Consider the following 23,439-nt stretch of genomic DNA (forward strand, 5'->3'; position numbering starts at 1 on the left):
GTGTGTGCGCGATATTACTAGTACAATACTTCTGACAGCTTCGATGTCAAATTAAAACCAGCTTCGCGACGATTGTTCGCTCAAATTCCCCTGAGGCAAAATTGACTAAATTGCCGCTGTTGTTGTTATTCCGACGACTGCAGCACTGTCTTCGATATAGCCAGTACACTTATATAATATGGCTCGTGTATATGTACATATAAAGCATATACAAGGACGATGAGCGGCCAAGCTGAAGCAGAAAAAATTTGTCTCTCAAGTCGCCACAGAAACTAGAAAGTAGGCATTTAGGTATTGCGTACTCGCTCTCATAAGCTACATAAATCTAAGTGGGAAAAAATATTAAATTAAAACTACTTAATTTACTTACAAAGTACTTCTTAAGCCCAGCTATTGGCCCCATTGCAGATGCTTGGTATTTTTAAAAAGTTTGCGTGGTCCCGCACAAATCAAGCATAAGAATTGTCAAAAGTGGATCATGATCTGTGCATATGGCAAACGTTTTTACAGAAGATATCGGTTAATATGGGAGATACCTTAATGAAATTCTGAGAGAAGTTTTTTCTAATAATAATGTGTTAGTTGATCAAATTTATCCGCTTTGGTTGAATTCATATGACATACATATATGTACATACATACTACGTACGAACTATATACCTCAATTGAGGTTGTTTGTATTATAAATACCTGGGGGTCTATAACCTATAGTAAAAGTTAATAAGATACCAAATTTTATAGAAAGGCGAATATTAATTTATTTCGCAACGTTTTTTATTCTAAAATTTTACCAATACCTGCAAAAATATCTTCTGCTGCATTCTTGCAAATTGCGATAGTAAAGAATGAGGGGTTAATTCGAACAAAATTATCAAAGGCATTTAATTACTCATCAGATATTAAATAGAATATTAGTTAATTACATCAAAACACATTTCTTATAAAATTGTTTGACGTTTGCAGAGAATTCTACTATATCCAAATGGAGAAGTACGCGCGCCAGGCGGTTACTGAGGGTGTCAAGTGCGCCGATGAGCTTCATGTTGGCGGAGATAGTGAGTTGTATCGTGTTCTAAACTTACATTACAACCGCAACAATCACATTGAGGTACTTATACTCAAATAAATAAGAGCAAATAGCAAAAAAATCGCAATAATATTTCAAGACCTTAAAAATAATTGATAATATTTTTTGTTGTTTTGTAAAGGTACCGCAAAACTTCCGCTTTGTGATAGAGCAAACGCTGCGCGAATTCTTTCGCGCCATTCAGGGTGGCAAAGACACTGAACAATCGTGGAAGAAGGCAATCTATAAAGTCATATCTCGCATGGACGATGCAGTGCCCGAATATTTCAAATCTCCTAACTTTTTGGAACAATTGGAATAAGAGGAAAGTGAACGCAATCGCGTTATTCACATGCTTCGCACAAATTTAAAACGCAAATCCAAATCAAATAAATCTTCGAAAGTTTTAACGACAGGAATCACTACAACAACAGCGCTTGCAACATCAGCTGCAGCAACTGTGCATGCAACAACCGAACCAATGACAACGTTTGCAACAAACGCAGTTACAGTTACGCCAACTAATGCCTCAGCAAGTGTAACCAGCATGGCTGCAGGCACAGCATACCAACAAAATTTGACGACTATAAATTAAGTTCAACCTATCAGTTTTGATTTCACACCCTAATTATAAATATTTTGATATGGAAATACGAAAACTACTGCGCGAAATTTTAACATGACGATAATTTAGAAACCACTAACACACTAAGTATTAAAATTGACGACGAAACTAATCGATACTATACGAGTACGTTTAGGCTTTTAAGGAATACGAAACAAGTATGTTATATTCATATAACGATGTTGGCGAAGTAACGCCTTTCCAATTGAAACGCCAAATATATGAAAGGTGTGCCCGAACCAGGTAATAATGAAATTTCGAACGAACAAATTTTGACGAATATAACAAAAATATTTCGACAATACGATGAAGATAATTTAACAAAATGCTGCAAGCAAATCCTAAAAGTAAACTTCGCAAATATTTATTATTTTCTTACCTCTCGAATTCATTCTCGCAACGCGAATTGCGTTCACAAAAGTAAAATAGGCAATTTAAAAGATTTATAAAAGCAAACGAAAGATCCTAATTGTTAACGATTGTTGGGTATTTTGCAAATCATTTCGGCATGATGAGCAACAAGAAATTCCAGCTTTATTTTATTACCAAACATTGAAAACACAATTCTTTAACGCTGCATTCAAGTTCTTCACTTCGAAGAATGGAAGTACAACTTTAGCAATAGAAGAATACACACGCCTCCCAATACATACAAACATACGTGTGCATACGAGTATGCATTACTTTCTACACTTGCATAAACCTATTAACATATACATTTATAGAAAAAACAATTGCCTTATGTGATGTAAATCGGGTATTGAGGACCACTGAGATCATTCTTAAATAGACACTACAAAAATCAAAACAGAAAACGCATACATATATCCACAATATTTATTTACATCAGCTATAACCACAACAGTGTAAACTGCAACTGCTAGGAAGGGCCAAGATATGAATTCGGACCATAACTTATTGCGTAATTCTGAGATTTAAATCAATTTTACCATTAAATATATTGTTATTAAGTTTTGTTTGCAAGTCATGTTGCACAACACACACTAATATACATCCAGTTCATAAGCATATATACTATACATATGTACATATATGAACCGACATACACACACTATGCCTATGGTAGGCAACATTGATAATTTAATAGCATATACATATGTACATACATACCTACACTGGTAATAAAATATATAGCAGTAGGATTTATTAGTATTACCAGCCAGGTCCAATACTATTACATACTTAAAACTTCTTATTTACAAAATCCTCACGAGGAACTCGAAAAATCGCAGGAAATGTACCTAACCACAGTTCACTGGGAAACGCCGAGCGAATTGAGACCATGTTCATTTCCAGTAGTTCATTTCACTTACACGTACATTTTCATTGACTGATCGCGCCTTCTAGCTGCTACGAAAACTGGTGCTTGCAAAGAGTATACCCAAACACAACAATTTAAACATATTAAGGGAGAAGCCTGGTTTAGAGGCTTCAAAAAATCGATTTTTTGAGGATTTTTTTGGGAAGGAAAGAAATAAGTGATTAAAGCAAAATTTCTAGGGTTTATAGTTATATATTTAAACATCATTCACAAATTTTTTGGATACGAAATCTTTGATATTCTGCCTTTGGGAAGCAATTGCCCGATGCATCTCGCATGTGCATTTGTCGGACGGCGGGCAGGATGCAGGTCGCAATTTCTATCGGAAACAAAAAATTCAAAGAGATTCATATTTTTTAATAATTTATCTTCTAGTTAAACTAAAAAAATTCCAAAAAAAGTGTAAACTTTTAGAAATTTTTTAAAAATTAAAAAAAAAATGGGTTTTGATCACAAAAATTTTACTTTATGTTGTTTAAAAATATGTTCAAACTTGACTTTTCTTAGTTTTTTTTAGTTTAAATAGAAGATAATTTAATGCCAAAGATAATAAACTTTGCCTCAATTCCATACGACGTTTAGTTTTTTTCTATCCTACCTGCCAATTAAGGAAAATCGTAAAAATGAATAACCGAGAAATCGCGCGTCAAAGTTTTCGCTGTCTGCCCAATCGCTCACATATCTGCTAGGCGCTCGGTCACTATTTTCCTTCTAGCTTCGAAAATATTTAAAATTCCCTTCGAAAACTTTCGGGACATATTTTAGATTATTTTTAAAAGGATTTAAGATCAATTTTTTGAAGCTTCTAAATCAGGCTCCCCCTTAATCTCTCACTGCTTACGCATGCTATGTTAGTGTATCAGTGTGTGAAAAGCAATTTGTTGAAAACTCTTCTTCAAATTGACGCCGACTTTTTACAATATTCACAATATTATTGTAAAGGCCTTTCTTGTAAAAAACACTACAATTTTCAAATGTTACATTAAAAGTGGTTCTAAAACACTCTCTCTAATTAATGTAACAGCACATTGTTTTCTACAAGAAAGGCCTTTTATTCGATATCCTTTTTGCGACTTGTGCTATTGTTGTTTAATTTTTATTACATTTTCCACCAATACTGACACCTGGACTCACAATTACTCTATTTTAATTACTAATAAATAATAGGGCATCACATTGTACACGTTTACACTAGTCTTTTCTTTATTTTAATCTAGTTAATATGAAGCAATTAAATTTAAGTTGAATGCACTTTTGATTATTTAAAATATTTAAGCTGTACATACCTAATTATAGAGTTTCTTAATTATTAAGTTTTCAAAGATTTGCCTTTAATTTAGCAAGCATTATATTGTATAAACTATTATTTATTCATTTAAACCAAATATATGTAACATAAATTGATTTCGTGTGTGTTTTGTTAATTTGCATTTTAATTTATTCGCTTAAGACTACTTAAAACTACACTGGGTATAATCGGTCAAATAAAAATAGGACTGACTACTGGATGGCGGTTGAGCGATCTAAATTATATTTGTATTTATTACCTTTTGAGTAGGTTACGTTACATTAAAAGGTCGATTGTAACAGGGATCTCACTTAGAAAGCTTAGAGCGCCGGTTCCTGTGGACTCCATGGAATAGAGCAGAACACCTTTGGAAATCGACAAATCAACTATCACAAAATTATCGAGACGGCTAATGCCACTTTCGACTATGGCTTCTGGTCCGCTGAAGGTAAGACTGGTGGTGTTTCTACCTCGGTCTTGAATAGGGTGCATAATGGAGAAGAAAGTGCAGGGATGCTCCATCAAACCCTCCTCTATACAACATGCGTCCGTATGAATGCATATTGGATTATGTCCACTAAGACCCCATATTATTTCGGCAAGATGAACTTTGCTAAGAGCGAGTAGTTCAGTAGATCTCCTGTGTTCTATTTTAAGTCCTTTAAGCAACTTACGTCCAATTATTAAGTACCAATATAAGCTTTCAATAACCCTCAGTATATTTTGACGTAAAAATAAAGTAAAGGCGGTTTAAACATCCAAAGTTTTGCCTTTGTCGCTTCTGTCGAGTTAGGACTCAAGACCTTTAATAACCCATCCAAATGAAAATATATAGTAGAGTTTTAAATATTCACATCTACAGAAAAGCAGAGACATCTACTAGAAAACAGTTTCGTCGGCAAGAAAAGCTTACAGGCCTAGTGTTAAGATACCGCTGAGAGATCAGAAAAGAATTTCTACACCTAAAAATAAAAAAATATTTTGTCAGTGTTTTACAATACAATATTGATTTTTTTCGAAAATTTAAAAATTGTTGAACCACTTGAAACGTTTACTTATTTATTTTGTAATCAACCATTTCTTTACAAATTATCTTCGTTGCTGTGTTTTTTTTTTGTAATTTAACTAATATCTATAATCCAATAAGTTTTTGAATTTTTGTGTTCACATGTTTGGGTATTGTAAAATCGTCGGCTCACACTAATACACCGCTGCCAACAAGAGTTTAAAACAAAGGGCGAAAATGAGAGCAAGAGTATTTTTAATTGATAATTGGCATATTTTGTGAAGGAATGTAAAGATCACATAAATATTTTGGCACGTGGTAAGTTTCCTTGTATGTAAAAGTACATTTGTACAAGTATTCAAACATTAAAAAAATTTAAATTCGGAAAATAATTATATAATTATGTAATATTTTTGATTTCTCATTTATTTGTATGCTAAGTTTGAGTAATTTAATGATAAAAAATAATAATTTTTAGATTGTTTTATGCAGCTGCAGTGACAAATTTCGAATCTCAATCGTTAATTGTTAATGCCTTTACTAAATTTATGACAAAAATAAAGTGAAATATGTTTCTTTGGCTTAAAATGTAATTATAAAGAAAAAACTACAAATGTAACTGATTTTGTGATAAAAATTCGAGGAGAACTCATTATTATTTCGGAACAAACCAATATAGGCGCCTAACAGAGTTATTCTGAATTACGACTCCCAGGCGTTTATACAAAATTCTTTTGTAAAAAATAGTTAATTGAAATTTGGAAAACACTATGTTAAAAAATAATAAGAAAAACTTTTAGGAAATTTTAAGGCATTTTAACAATAAACGTCAAGGAGACAAAAGAAAAGAAAATAAATTATAACTCATATAATGTTTGGATGAAACTTTAGGCAAAATTTATATACGATATTATTTGAAAATTTGACGAAATATCGAAAATTCCTAAATTCAAAATTACTGCAAATAATAATGCATTAGAATAAAAATATGTACTCAAGTTAATTTAGTTCTTTAGTTAATTTATTTCTCGCTAAACTTTAAGTTGTTGAATTGATTTAAATTTTTTTGAGAAATATATGTAAACTTTAGTATTTAGAACGAAATCAGTAAGAACCATAAATTTCGTACATATGTATTACTGATAGACAAAACTAAAAAAAGTATTTTAGTATGCTGCAAGAGATAAATTCATTAAATAAATCGTAACCTTATAGCAGTACAAACGTGAGTACGCGCATGCATACATACATACATACAAACAAATAATGCTACAATAAGAACAATATTTGATGAGATTGAAGCCCAAGCGACTACGAAGACATTTGTGAGAAACTGTGTCAGCTACAATCATTAGAACATCAACATCAACAACAACAACAAGAAACAAGCTTTCACTTACCAAAATAAAACATACATACATAGTTTACCTAAAGTTTTAAGTTACTTAACTAAATTACGATTATTACATAAGTTAAAAATAAAAGCAAACGGCAGAAGAACTAAATGAGAGAAAAACAAAAACAAAAACAATACAACAATAAATACAAAAATACATAAACAACAAAATTTGGCTATTTTCTTTGGTTTTTCTATTATGTTTCGAAATTATTCTTCCAAGTGAACACACCAACAAAGCACACCTATGTAATTACATCGATGTATTTGCGGCCATTGGATCTGGCGAGGTCTGAAATATATGGCATGACACCAACAGCGCAATCTACATTTGAATTAAAATTTTCTAATTATTGGCGAATGCAATAATTAGTTACTTTTCACAGGTACTGTTTAAAGTATGGACCGATAATTCCACAAAATTTTTAAATTTAGGCATTTTTCAAATTATGCATTATTCAGTTCCTATATTCTCAATTAATAATTAGAGTTGCCGTAATTATCTTTAAAAGCAAACAACTAAAAATATTGGCATCGTTGGGTATAACATTTTTAATAATTCAAAATTCTTTAAGTTTTCTATGAAACAATTTTGAAAATTCAAAAATCGTGAGCATTAAACTTATTGCCGAGAAGTTCTAAAAGCAGGGTTCCATTTTGAGAAGTTCTTAGGAGAACCCAAACAATTCTTTACGCGACATACATATGTGTAGACGGCTTTTGTCAATGCTGTACACATAAATATGTAAATAAAATAGCCTATAAATATTTAAAATAATTTAAAGGCAACTCACCGACTCAAATGAGCATCTGAACTAAAAAGTAATTTCCTTTTTTGTGAACAAAAAATCGTTTGGCTAAATTTGGAATTTCAGTTTGTAATATTTTGTTAATATCTGTTTTGTATTCAATGGAAAAGAATGGCATAAAATAACGGTCTAAATTAGTGTTCTTTGAAACACTTTCATGTTTCACATTTATAGCGATGCAGTTTACACTTTGAAAGATGATCATCCATAACAATTATACTCAAACTAAACACAAATATTTTAACACAAGGAGTTTATTAAAATACCAAACTTCAGAAAACAAAAGTTTATTTGAATTAAAAGTTTTCGAAAACTTAATTCTTTGGGCAACAACAACCAAGCATATTTAATCCAAAAATGTTAACCGGAATATACAGTAAGCCTGCACTTAAGCAGATATCACTATCATAGCAGAATCCGATATCAAAATCTGTGAAGAATCATCACGAAGAAAGTTTGCCACAGATGACAAAAACAAATCAAAGAATTACAAATAAACAACCAATGCGGTCGTCATAACCAAAAAAACAGCAAAGCAAACACAATATTTACGAAACTAACAATTAATAGAGACGATGTTAAATCCAAAAACCAAAAATGAGGAGAAACCATTAGCTACAAACATAGCATTCAGTATACATAATCGTACATACACTCACAACTACAATATTTAATATATGCAATACATAATTGGATACTTTGTACATAAAAAATAATAGAAAAAAAAATTAAAAAAAAAAATTAATAATTAAATAAAAAAAAGATATAAGCAACCTGAGAAGTCGGGAATAATAACGGTATAAAAAGCCTAGTATGAAAACTCTTTTAACTAGAAGCGATGACAGAGTACTTAAACAAACAATGCGGTACTGTATTAGCCACATTTTTATATAAAGTGAAATCACCCCACATCCATCCATACGCTCCTTAATATCCCATACAATATCCCGCAATGCTCCACTCAAAATAATTACAATTAACCATTTAATGCCGTAAATTTAGTAATTAGTAAATTAAAATGATAAGCAAATTATTAACTCTAAACAGGAAACAAAAACCAAAACACAAAGGAAAATACTCCGCTGACGGTGTTAATTGTGCAACACAAACAGTTTCAAGGTGTTTCAACCATTTTTGGAAAACTACGAGTACAAGCAGTGCATATATGGTATATCATGTAATTGAGAACTGTCAGTTTTATGAGAGCAAACCAAAAACTAACGGTTCTCCAGTTTTGGCAATACAAACAGTTTCGATTACAAAAATGCTACGCGAATAAACACACATAAGAGTTTATAAAAAATTGTTGCATTAAAATAATAAGTATACTTTTGCTTTTTATTTTGACGTTCAACATCCTGAGTTAGAAAAAGTCTGATCACATGAAGCGATAAGTAAAAAGTAAAGTGTAAAAACAAACAAATTCAAAACCAAAAATAATTAATAAACCAACATACAAAGAAAGAGTCTCGTTGTCAAAAAAAGTAAAATAAAACTAATTGCGTTTTTTTAGTAGCAAACGCGATTCGATTCGAAATTGTAAAACTTTGGCATAACCACACACACTTATGTGCAGTAGGGAAAGCAATCGAAATTTAAATGATAAAGCGTGTGGAATTTTTATCACTTATTTGGCAAGCGTACAAAAGCAAAATATTCTTGGAGCAAAGCAAAAAGAAACCAAGAAACAAATTTGAAAAAGAAATCCATTAAACCCTCACAGAGGGTTAATCTTCTGTTCAACACGCAATAGAGAGACACAGTGAATCCAGGAATAACCCACTGTGCGCTCAACCAGAATAAGTTTTGAAAAAAATTTATGTATACAAATCCTATTTTTTGGCGTGCGTTGCACTGTTCCAACATTGCGCATCCTTTTTTCAACATTAATTTCATTTATTCAACCAACATTTTTTATTTCAACAGATACAAATTAATAAAAATATAGTAAACCATATATAACTATAAATTATCAAAATTGAAAAAGCGCTAGGTGCCAGTTGTCACTGGATTTTTACTTTACTTTTCAGCTTCCACTTTACTATTCTGGAAAGTTTGTCTACTAAGGTTTACGGTTACAAGTTAAGAGTCTTTAGATTCTTTCTTCTAAATTAATTAACGAAATATTATATTTAACTGATTAAAACCGTTTTCTATCCAATAGAGTTTTATTTATTTGAAGTATTCTTTTATGAAAACTAATAATGTACATTCAGAGATTTCTCTTAAAATCCAGGATGTCTGCACTAGCGCCAATTAAATTATGGAAAATAATGTTTCGGCTGTAAAAAATTCGAAATTCAATTGATATATATTCATATAACACGAAATGAGAAAATAAAAAGTTGCATAAAAGCACCAAAAAAAGAGCAAAACCACGCCAATTGATACAAGATTAACAAGATTAAAAAGACAACTAGTAGTTACGACAACAACAGAAAAATGAAAATAATGAAAAAGAACTGCTACACTTAAGTCGTTGAATTTGAAGATTAAAAGCGTAAAACCATACTTGCAACCATTCAACAGTTGCAAAATATACAAAAACAAACAATAACATATAAATAATTTTCTGAATTTAGTTTAAGACAACAACAATAGCCCAGGGGAACATTCACAACTCGAATGTGATATTTTTAATTTTCTCAACAAAATGTTTAACATATTTACAAACAGAAAAACAATGTTTATGCAACTTAGAAACAAAGCTCCATATTCATATGTTTAATTTAATATAACAACTCGAAACAAGTTGATGACAATACGAAGTAACCAATTGGAACTTAAACACTGCACACCTCCACCGAACCAAAGGTTTGGTTGACGGAGACCACGTGCACTCATATCAAGCTCTTAATTTCACTGTTACTCCATCCTCATTTCGTGTTTTGTAATAGATGTGGTTAAAGATCAACATAGAAAAAAGTGTATTAAATAGTAAACATTTCCTATACAAAAAAAAAAATAAAAAAAATAAAAAAAAATTAAAGAAATATTAATAGACTTAAACAAACGAACTGTGGACTTGGATCTTGGATCCGGGGCCATGGGAATACTGTGCCATTTTAGTTGCAATAGTGAAAAATGTCGTACAGTGGGACTGTTTGGGGGCTTTTCCTTGGACGCCATTGGCGGCATTTCAAAACCGGAATAATTTATAGTACAATTTTAAAAATACCAACATAAAGTTTTATAAAGCAATTTATATTTTTATACTAAACGAACAAATAGCATTGAAATACAGTAAAGAAAAATGAAGTAGAAACATTATACGAATGCCCACGCAGAGGGGAAATGAAGCTAAGATGTGATTAGAGAGAGTTAGCCATGAATAACTTAATACAAAATAATAACTAATAAATATCATAATATATGCATGCAACACTAAAAAAAAATATTCTTATTTTCAGATTAACTTTTTCAGTTTTTTTAAACAACAACCAATTTATTCTCATTTGATTTATTGCTCTTTGAAAGGGCATAAAGAAACATGAAAACTCTGCGACAACGAAAACTGAATTATGAGGAATATGAAAAAAGCCCAAAACTGAGCAAAATAGAAAACATTGGAATGCCGAATAATATCGACAAGAAGGCCTACTTCCTTCGTGATCAGTTTTCGCGCCGTATGCTGCATCTAACAGCATGAAATACATAAAATAACAATAAAAACAAAAAATTAGCTACAATAAGACCAATTTCAACATCAGCAGAAAATAAGTGATAAAAGCGCTGTTAATTTAATATTTTTTAAAAAATTCGATTTTATTTGAACAATTTCACAATTGATCAATAATTGGCAGACATGTGTACTACAAATCAGTTGCGTGACAAAACTGGCAATTTTTCGTATCAACTCACCGTTAGTGTCTTGAGATGGTTAAAGCAACAAACAAATATAATTTTCATTAGAAAAGTTGTCAAAAAATTTTAATACAACGACAACGCTGCAAACATTTTGAACGAATATTTAGTTTTCCTTTCATTTAAATATAAACTTAACTTACTTACATACATATATACAGATATAAAAGATTCGATTCAATACTATGGCAGTCTCGGGGGTAGGTAGAATACAATGACTTATTGGCCATACAGAGGGCAATCGTAAACAGTAAAGTTGCAACAATTTTTTGGTTTACACAAACAAATGAAATAGCAATAAACTGATGAGAATAATAATACGTAAATTAAGCAATGCAATAGCCCAGTGACTTAGATATAATTTTTATAAGCAAGTGCACTTTAGACTACTCAACAAAGCTGTCGATAGTCTAGGTGCACTACAACAGGTACAAACTACATAAACCAAATAAATTGGCAATAATAAATTTTTTTCCACGCGAATCTTTTGCTGTCCTTACGACTTGCCACAGCTCTTGGCCAGCAAGTCTGTATGTACATATGTACAAGAAGTATATGAATATACCCCCCTTAGAATATACATTAGCAGGAGCACTCAACAAATGCTTGACGATCGCCATAGCCAACAAAAACAAATACCGCAATAGTACAATCACAATGTATTTATAGTAAAAAGAAAGTAAAATAATAGAAATATATAAACACAACAATAGCCCAGTGAAGTTTTCAATACAGAAGCATTTTCAGTTCAGTTGCTGCCACATACACACACAACATAGTGGGCGTTACAAAAAATTGTCAGAGCGAGAGTAAAATTTTAAAATCCAAGAGTACAGGATTTGCCAAATATAATTGGTTAAATCTTCAGAAGCAAAAGAAAAACGCAATAGCGCAGGAATCTGCAACAGCAAAATGTACGACAAAAAATTCGTGTAAAAAGAAAGTTTAAAATCGGAAAAACAGTAGCCGAATATTAGAATAAATCGATAAATATGTTTTCTATTGACAAATTTCTTTTTAGTTTAATCGATAATAATAAAAGAATCATGCCAAAAGATTAACACATTTCTTAAGATGTAACTTAACAAATTGTGTGAAATGAATGATAAAAACACATTATCTACATATATATTATATACAGAGACTGCAAACAAATGTGATCAGATATTTTAATAGTTTATGTATAAAAACAGAATAAATAAAGAAACATACTAAACAAGAAAACAACACGAAGTGAAATAAATAATAAATAAATTAGCATAACACACAATGTACACTTCTACGTACAAACATATATATTGAAATAGAAAATGTTCATTCTAAACTACCAACAACAAAATCAAAATCTAAAGTATTGCAACATGTAGATGAACAGCAATTTATGTGAGTACATACATACATACATATAAACTAAGCCAATATTAACACATAAGTGAGCCAATTGCAAACGTTTTGCTTATATTTTACAATAGCATATCATAGAGTTGGCGCTCCTTCATAGCCCACCCGAAGGCGCAACAACGCACGAGGAGGCTGAGCGCGAGTTTTACCAATTCATTTTACAATAGCTAACGGTTGATGGTATGACTGAGACGAACTGCGGACGTCAGAGGCATCGAAGTCATACCATTACCACAAGGGAACCAAGGTGACTGAAGCTGGCTGGGTAGCACTCTTGACACTTGTACCATAGCGGGCGACCTATGCCAGCAAATCAGTCGAAGTTACAACAACCATATTAGTTTCAAATATATTTCAGTTGTATTAATACAATAACAAATCTTTATGTTAGAAACGTCAATACAATCGTTTTTCTTTATGTTAAAACCAGATCAAACCCGAAAACTACGTTAATATTGAAATGAGTTTCAACACATATAGGAAGTTCATGAAGTGCTGGGAGCTCAATAGAGCATTTCGCTTTTGAACCAACTACCCAACGTTTGCACACAAAGGCGTGCATATAAGTCAAGCTTACACTTCAAGTTTAAACTGGCTCTCAGTCTACCGTGACAGATGTCTGAGCTTTCTCTAATTAAATGCCAGTACCTGGACTTTCTATATGCGGAGAAAGAAAGATGAACAAACAATCCAACAGTAAATCAAGGAAATTCAAAAAGAAGAAGTAATACAGTTATTTTTTTCTTTATATATTATGATTTTGTAAGTATTATGAGTTCAAACAACAAACACATTGGCCCTTAAGATTTTTTTTTGAAAAGGAAGGACGTTATAAACACAAAATAATCAATTAATTATTTCCAACAATAGTGCCGAAACATTTCTACAAAGAATATTATTATGAAATAAGCATTTTATAAGGTTAATGTGTAGTTAAAGAAATTAACAACATAAATGCAATGTAAGAGTTTAAGACAAGCTAATTAAACAAGAACTTAATTAAAATAAATGAAAAAAAAAAACGAAAAACAAAATAGAAAAACTAAACCCTAAAAAGCAAAGCTGAAAATGCTGCATGCAACTGAACATTGAACATTTTGAAACTGTTTGTTTGCGAATTTCAGAAAAAGGAGTAAATCTTCCAAAAATTATTAATGCAATAAGTGAAACATTAAATATACAGTCATTTAAACATAAACAGACACCAAATAACACAACCATATATAACAATATTCTTACTAGGTACGTAGGTAAAGTAAGTATGTATACTTAATATATTATTGCTTGCCATATAAACAGTAGCTGATATTCAAAATTTAACAAATTGAGAGAAATACGAATTTTCAAGCGAAATAACTAAAAAACTATGCCAATTAGTATTACTTACAGCAAAATATTACCGTTATCCAATATTTTATATATGTTATCTTGGCAAAGATTAAGTCTTTAGTTTGAAACTTAATGCATTAAAAACTTAGTGGAATATTATATTCAACTTTATATATAAAAACAAATTATTATCCAACTGCTTGTGTTTCAAAATCAGACGTATCTGAAACTATTTTATTTCACTTAAAAGCTTGGACTACAAGCGAAATTCCAAATCAGCACATACTCTCTCTCAATTTGCAATCAGTGAAAAATAAACTCATTCCTACATTAACTCATATTTCATAAGACAACAGAAAACATATATCAAAATAATAGATTCGTTTATAAGCTAAACGCATTGGCAAGGCAATGTAATACATAAAAATATAACCAACCGACAGGACAAAAATACAGCGATGGTTGCCCAAAGAGAAGCGAACAGCAAACAGTGAACCACAATGACATTGGATTAAGTTCAGCACACCCAATTACTCAAAAATATCAAAAAACACATACAAAACAACAACAGAAAACAGAAATAAATACTTACTAAATCCGATATGATTCCTTCCTTCAATAAAATCGTATATATTCAATAAAAAATCATATATACAGTATTAAAGGCATCAGTGAAATCATGAAATCATTACAAGACCATGTAGCGAAAAATAATCGTCACGCTACGAATACACCACATACTACATATATAGAACTTATATTTTGAACAACAGTTATTATTTGGCTTTTATAAAGAAACATATACACACATTTTATGCGAAAAAATTGTTAAATCAAATCGTTTCTCAATCAAAAGAATTATCATGCTGGCGTCAGGTCGTCATTTCAAAGTAAGATTAAAGGCATGTAAAATCATCGCGAAGTACACACGACATGTGTAGTTAATGAAAATAATACAGTAGTGTCGCTATTTAGCAATCGCACACAAAATATCATAGTTTATGGACTTCAAATATGGATGTCGTTCTGTGTATGTATCAGAATTCAAAGCAAACACTTACTTGTTGTATAACTCCTGATAAGAGATTTCTCTAGCATTTTTACATTAATACACATACAACGATTGAGGTAAATAATATTTTTATTTGGAAAATCGAAGTATTTATTAAAATACCACACAAATCATAAAGAAATAACCTAGAATGCACGAAATTACATATTTTGGCTAAATGAAGTTAAAACACCAAGCAATTCCAGTTTGACTGAACTGAAAATTTAGTACTACATACATACATTACCTCTTAATCTTCCGTAATTTTTTGACTCCTAACTGACTAATACATATATGATATGCATATATGAATATGTTTTAAATGTTTGCTAAGCAATATAATGGAATTAATCAGTTCATTAGACCGTATGTCATTCCATTTTGAATTATGTGTACACTTCCTATGAAAAACTTGCAGAGAACAAGTACATTGGTATGTATGTCTATTATTTTCAAAGGTTCTTTTTGGTTCTAGTCAATCTGGAATTGTGTGTATTGAGTATGTAAATGTTTAAATTTTTACGACTTATCTAAGTATGTTTTTAGACATTAATTTATTTTTCTGTTTTTGTCAGTTTTTTTATAATTCCCTCATGAATTTCGTATAAATATTAACACGATTTAGAAGGCATTGTACATATATGTATGTATACAATGTATAAGTTTTGATAATAAAAATTTCGGCTTGAAATAAAGATTTTGGCATAAATTCGTTATATTAGATAGTTCAAGGAAAGAAGGAGAAAGTAATGATAAAATAAGTAATATTAAAATAAACTTCCGTGGACTAAAACTAAAATATAATAAAAATAAATAAGCAGAAGTGGCTTCTGAACAAATACGTAAGAAAGATGAACCAACTTTTGATAACAAAAAAGCAATCCTGGACATAACTTTGGCAAATCTTTGTGAAAAATGCGAACATTTAGAAGTGATGAAAACTCCCGGACTTAGCGATAAATAACAAAAACATGGAACAAAAAATGAGACAAATCTGAAATGATTGAGAAAATGTAAGAGATTACGTGAAATCTACCAGACCCCTGATGTTCTTAACGGATGTAGAGAGCGCGACATCTATTGCTTAAGGGAGACGTTGGAGGGTGTATACACAAAAAAAAAAGAAACTAAATGTAGTTGAACTAATTTAAATGAATTATAACCTAAATTAACTTTAATTGATATGTTTAGGTGTAAGATGTAAAACTAGTAAGAAACACGAGAACTTTCGGTAATGTTCCTATATATTATACGAGTATAGAGAGTATACAATAAAAGGAAATTGACAATTTAGACGTACTTTTAGGCACTTTAGGTACATTTTCGGACTTGAATGTTGAAAAAAATAAACAAAAACAAAATAAAATAATACGAAAAAGGAAAATAGAAATTTACAAAATTTTGAAGGAACAAAAACAAGCAAAAGCTATTTGATACAAAAAATATAAATTTGTATTACATCCTCTGGCGTACAGCTCCGACATCTAAGAATCTTCAGCTAAACATGTCAACGGAACATATATACATATGTTTGATATTGGAAATCCAGCTAGTACTCGTTAAACAAAAATCACAGAAAATTTGTGAAAATTTGCAAAAGTAAACATTGAAATATTCAATATTATAATTTACAGGCAGAATTTTTCATATTTTTTGATTGACCACCAGCTTCAGTTCTGTTCGAATCCCGTTGATCGTAACAAATCAAACGCAAATACAGATATTTACTAAAAACTTTCACTTTACTTGACATTACGGCGACATTAAAAATTATTAAATGTACTTTTAACATGACAAACTTAGCGGAAGAGCGTATAATTGGAACTCGATTTACTTAATGTAGGATCAAAAATGGATATTACAACAAATTCTGGAACTTAAATTCAGGAAACCTCTCGGCCACCTTTGGATAATTCTCTCTCGGTGTAAGTCAAGGACAAAAATATTCAAAAACTATATTCAAAAATTATAACAAAAAAGCTAAAATTAAAATGAAAAGCAAAACCAAAAACCAAACTCAAAAATTACTTAAAAAATTACCAAATTTTGGAAGTCAAAATTTCGTAGAAACAAAATTTGTGGAAAGCGCTGGAAAAATTGAGATGCATTTTATGGGCAAATATGAGAAACTATGGAAAAAATTTAATATATCACGAAAAAAGTACAAGCTTATTTTAAGCACCTTCGCGCCTTATCTTTAAGAAACAAAAATAAACGACATAAACACTAAAATTAAAATAAAAACGAAAAAACCCAAAATAAATTAAAAGAATAACAAAAGTGTAAATTATTGTGAACAATCTAAAAAAAACATTTTTTGAATCCCAAAACGAACAAACGTGGTTACAAGAAATGAAAATTATTTCAATTTATTTACGGCACTCTGGTGAAATAAAATTAAAGTTTCGATGTTTGAAAAAATTTTTTGTTTGCGTTTTTATATCGATTCGCATTGACCAACGTGTTTATATGAAACACTTAAGAATTCTCCCAAGTCTGTACCCTAATTTTTCTCATCCAACTAGATTACTTCCATTTCTGCGAACAAATATACCATCTAAATTATCAAAACAGAACATCTGCCTTAAATTATATTTTCCATAATTGGAATCAAAACAACAAAACAATATACATAACTCAACAAATAAAAATAGCAGTCTGAAATCAACAACAATAAGAGCATAACCGGAAGCAAACCAAATCACTAGCAATCGCAACGATTCCAAACTAAAATCACAATTCAAGTGATCGACAAAATTCAAACCAATTAATATCAACAATAAGCCAAAATTAGCGAAATCTCAACAAAATTCAAAAGTTACCGTAATCGCAAAATTATCGAAAATAAATATAATAGAAATGATGGAAATAAATCAAAAAAAGCAAACCAAGCAATAAATAAATGACAACTTTTACCGGCGACTGAACCTTTCCGCTCGATATTGAAAAGCAAGCCAATCGGGTGAACTTGCTAGCCAAGATGATAAAGTAAACCAATATTTCATAGAAGACGTATCGAAGAACAGGCAATAATGTCGCCGGTTAGCCGACGAAAGATGTTTTCTTTATTTACAAAATTCAAAATCATAATCAAAATCGGTGAAGAAAAATTCCACTACTAAAGCAGATTTCAAAAATGAAAATATTGCACAGTGCATTTTAACCAATATGCTTACATTTATAAGTATATTACATAGTTTGATTTCCTCTAAGTTACAACGTTTTGATATTCATTTGTTCATTATCCTCCTAACTTTTAATTTTGATCACAGATTTTTCAACGACATCTACATAACAATTGCAAAAATTAAGAGGTGTATTCTATGTTATTACCATATAAGTAAACGTTGAAACAAAAGAGAAACTGATAAATTTAGAAGAGAAATAAAATTTATATAAACATTGCTCAACGATTCAAAAAGACAAACAAAATTCTAATAATATAAAACACTGCGAAAAAAGATTAATTAAGAAAAACATAACAAAAATCAACAAAAAAAAATTATAAATATCTTGAAACGATTTTGTTCAATTGTAATTAAATAAAAATCCTATATGTTGTGACATCGTCTTGAATGATCTTTAGTTGACGCATTCTTCATTCATTAGGATGAGTGAGAGGAGGTGAACGAAAGCTAAACAAAAACAATGAAAGTAAAATATTAGAGGGATGTGTGCATATTATGTTAGGATAAAACAGATAAGAAAATACAATTAAGGAAAATTCAATTTTAAGCCCGAATTACTTGAACTTACTTTTTAATTGTATGTAAACACAGAAATGTAGCATTTATGATTATTGTATAACTGGATAGGCATAAAATTATACGCCTCTCTTTTTGGATGAATCGAAGAAGCTCAATAATAATGCAAATGTGCACAATACGATATAAAAGCAAAACTTATAAAGATTACATAAAACACATCCATAAATCAATAAAGACAAAACTAGTTTTAATATTAATATTATTGGCTTTATGAAAAATATACATGCATACAATTGTGCACACTAAAGCTAAACAGTCAAAAACAACAACAATGACTTTATAACCTATAACTGTGTATAACAAACCTACATTTAACGTACAGATTTATGCATATACACCAAACTACATACACATATAAATACATACATACATACAAACATACTTACATACTATAAATGCGTGTCACTCACATCTATGTACACATACACACATAAATACGTATGTATATTGTGTGTTATCAAGTAAGTAAAAGTATATATGTAATCTTGTAACACGTTTCATAAGCATACATTCATACGAGATTACAATTTAAACATACATACATACATACATATATGCATTTACATATGTAAATTTGTTCATACATAAATACATACATCTATAATTATGTCTAATTTAAACATAACGAAATGTGTACTATATTAACCAAGTTCGAACATTCTCCTGCTTTCCGAAACACATCAGCTCTTCCCGTTGCTTACCGGCATGATACTTAATGTACATACATACATACCTGTATGTATTGTAGCATAAAACCGCTTAAAGCAATACCAAACAATGCAAAATTCCACTTATTAATTAAACTATATACATATGTATATGTTGTATATAAACTATAGTATGACGTACATACTTACATAGTGAGGTTTCATGCTCTCATTCACAGTTTACAAAAGTAATTTACAAATGATTTTATAACCGGATTTCCGTTTTTTAACGTCTTTAGCGCGGATGTTTCTTGAGTTATATTATTTACAGCACTACCAAATGGGAGTTAGAAGTGTGGCTCCTATTTACAAGTATAATAAGTTTATTTAATTTTACAACTTCATATTAACTCCAGATGAGTTCTTTCATTGGCGTCAGTTAACTGCCAACGCTGATTCTGACCAAAAGTCTCCACAAGGAAACATTTTCTGATTACTGAAATGATACTCCTTGAAGAACTCCATCGAAAAAACAAATAATAGTACATTTAGCGCCCTAATTCGAAGAATTGAACGATTCTCAAGGCAACCAAATAACAATAACTGGATCTACATTGATATAAACAACGTTAAGAGGCAATAGCATTGATATGGAAGGCGACACAAACCAATTAAAACTAACCGGCATCCGATTTTTTGTTCAAAATGCAATTTTCGAAGTAGGCGGACAATTTTAGAATAATAAGAAAAGTTTCGACAATACCTTTGGCAAATTCATTTGGAATCACTTTGGAATTTTCATGATTACTTTAAGCAAATATTGAACAACCACAACAACCACAAAAGCATCCAACTTTACCATGAGCAGCCAAAATGAAACATAAACAAATCGCACATGGGCCAAATCGTCCGATCAAAAGTGCCTTCAAAACAAATACTTAAAAAACGTTGATTTTTTAATAAAAATAACAAACAAAAAAACAGAAAAATTTTAGAAAAATTAAAAAATTAAATTAAAAACTAAAAACGAACTGAATCGTAGAAAACGAATGAATGATTAACTAAAACGGGCCCAAAATAGACCAAAACAAAAATCAAAATCTTCAATTGTCGGAATTAGAGCGCTTTTTGTGTATACTTTGTTAACAACGAACGACTTACTTTATTTTAAATACTTCAAAAGTTTAAAAACGAAGTAATGTAAACGAAGATGAGTGTATGGAACTCACACATTGAGGATTTCACGCAAAGCGGCTTAATTTAGACCCAATCCTAATTTTTAGTTACTCTACCATTATGTGGCAGCAATCTCTACTAAAAAAAAACTAAACAAAACTATATTTAAAAAGATAAGCAAAAAGTAAAAAAAAAAATATATATGTTCTGATAATATACTCAAATAGAGTATACATAAATTAATTAAAAAAATTAAAAATTAAGTAAACTCCCTAGGCATAAGAATATGAGAACCCTTTAGGACTAAATTAATCATGGGTAAGATTTATGTATGGACGAGTACAAGCGGGCGTTAAATAAATCAAAACTTGAGATCAAAGGACGTGGTGAGATATATTGAGGCTTTCAGTTGGGTCGAAAATAAACATATTTAAACAAAAAATACTCACACAAAGGGATGTTAACTAAATTGAACGAAGGAGCTAGGATACCCTTTCAATGCAGAGTGTGCTAGCAAGCGCATTTTGGATTGACGTCAAAAAACTAATTAACAATTTTAATTATAAGCAATTAGAAAAAAAAACATTAAGAAATCTTAAGCATACCAGGCCCCGTCAAGAATGACTAATAAGGATAATTTTATAATACTTTGCGAAAAAATTTGCTCCAAAAAGTTAACATAAGGCAGAGTCTGATGTGTTTCGTGAAATTAGCGGCTGCGAAAATTCCATGATCATTAAAACGTTTCAAATGTAAATCTTCAACAGAATTGATGGTAAGACACGGTTAATCTTCTATTAGTATTTTGTTAAAAACGACATTAATGCTATTTTTAGGATTTTGTACACACTTCAAATTTTTACATAACATTGATTATATAATTGGTTGGAAAATACTCGTAATTTTCCAACATACTAATTGTGCATTTTTATCAACACATTCTTCAAAGCAGCTTTTGAAGCAGTAATGGGGTTTTAGGTTCGAATTGCTCATATGTGTACCATTATTAATTGAGAACTTTATGTTTGAGCTCTTACAACAACAAGGAGGCAATTAGTGAATAAAAAAGTTATTTAGTTAAACTGCAATAGACCGGAATTATTTCCATGAGATAGTACAAACAATTTAGGATTAACGTTTATATATATACATATATAAATCGCTTTATACGTTAATGAAATAAACGAAACACTAAGAGCTATAAGCCAAATAAAAAAAAATAAATGAAATACACAGAAGAGTTGTTCCAGCAGAAATTCACTCCGCGCAGTTCATTTTCGCACGAACAACGCATTGGACCAGGATATTTTCTTATGAAGCTATTCACAGTTGGAGTCAAATATGTGAAAGGCTTTAAAAATTATATTTGTCATTGAGTTCAAATTGTTGAATATTGTTTACCAAGCTCATGTGTAACCAGAATTTAACCGAACTAATTTACATTATAATGAGATTTAATGAAAATTTTACATCAATTTTAGTTTAATATTTCCATACTGAAATTGAACTTCAAAATACAAATTTTTTAGTAAGAAAATGAATTCTTGGTTGCCATGGAACTAGTTTAGTTGTAGTTCGGAGGCGCGTTCTTTGCATCTTCATTGAATTGTAAATGTTCATTGTGGACACGAAAACACACACAAGCACAACACATTTGTACACATAGATTAAGCGAAAACTTGGTCGCTTCAAAGTTTGTAAGTAAGCAAAATTGAATATTTGGAATATGTAGAAAAACATGTAAAGAAATTATACATACATGCATAAGTTGTATTTACCCAAGGAAAGTGACAACTTTAGATTCAAACAATAAAGTAAAAGTAAAATAACAAAAACAAACACAAAAACAAAAAACAGAACCCCTAAAACGGCGAAAAATAATGCAGATAAGAACAAAAAGAATACAACATTCAACTATATTACATTTTTAATCATAAATAAAAATTATTTTATTGAAATTATGTAAAATTTGCAAAAAACGTAAAATACAAAAAATTATATTGTTTATTTTCATCTTGAGAAATAAAGTTTTAAAATCGTATAAAAATAGTAAAACCAAATGGTGTCATTGGGTGTGGGCAATCGATATTTCTCGCACCTTTTTAAGCGAAAGTCGATAAAAACTGGAGTTATTTTTAATAGAAACTTGCATATGTATGTGCACATAACAAATGGGTATTTTAAAGAAAAAAGAATTCTCTTATCTCTTTTTCCTTTTTGTTGAACACTTTGGTTTTGCTTCTAAATAGTAGCCTGCGTATCGGGGATAACATTTTCACGGTTGCTTAATATCGTTGCAAAGAGCATCATCTTGAAATCTGGAAACAGGTCCGGTGGATGTGGAAGTAATTCGTCCTGGTTTCAATTAATTTCAGACAAGGACATTGTCTTGATTATGATCTCACACGACATTCACTTTGCACAGCGTGTCGAAGAAAATCTCTTTATGGGGCGTATATACACTTGTCAGATCACTTTTTGGAATCTGCGGCATTTTTACATCAACAAGTTTCTCAATAAGACCCCAAATTCATTTGCATTATTTTATTCCAAAAAAGAACAGATAGCTATTTTATTTATTCTAGTCAGCAGTTGCTTAGACCCAATACGTCAGTACATACGCGATCTAGTACCTCAGTTTATGAAATATCGATCTGCAATTTTCCTCACGT

The 23,439-nt window shown here is 30.5% G+C and overlaps 1 protein-coding gene across 1 annotated transcript; it reads left to right on the plus strand.

Moving 5' to 3' along the window:
• Positions 1-963: 963 nt before the first annotated feature.
• On the plus strand, positions 964-22,648 carry LOC125775328 (homeobox protein prospero-like; the record flags this gene model as incomplete). The annotated part of the gene is given in 2 exon segments (XM_049448817.1): positions 964-1,108; positions 1,209-22,648. Coding segments are annotated over 2 exon segments (325 nt in total), but the record flags the coding sequence as incomplete, so codon positions are not given.
• Between the last annotated feature and the right edge of the window lie 791 nt (positions 22,649-23,439).

The sequence above is a fragment of the Bactrocera dorsalis genome, chromosome 2 (assembly GCF_023373825.1).
Source record: "Bactrocera dorsalis isolate Fly_Bdor chromosome 2, ASM2337382v1, whole genome shotgun sequence".
Taxonomy (NCBI): Eukaryota; Metazoa; Arthropoda; class Insecta; order Diptera; family Tephritidae; genus Bactrocera; species Bactrocera dorsalis.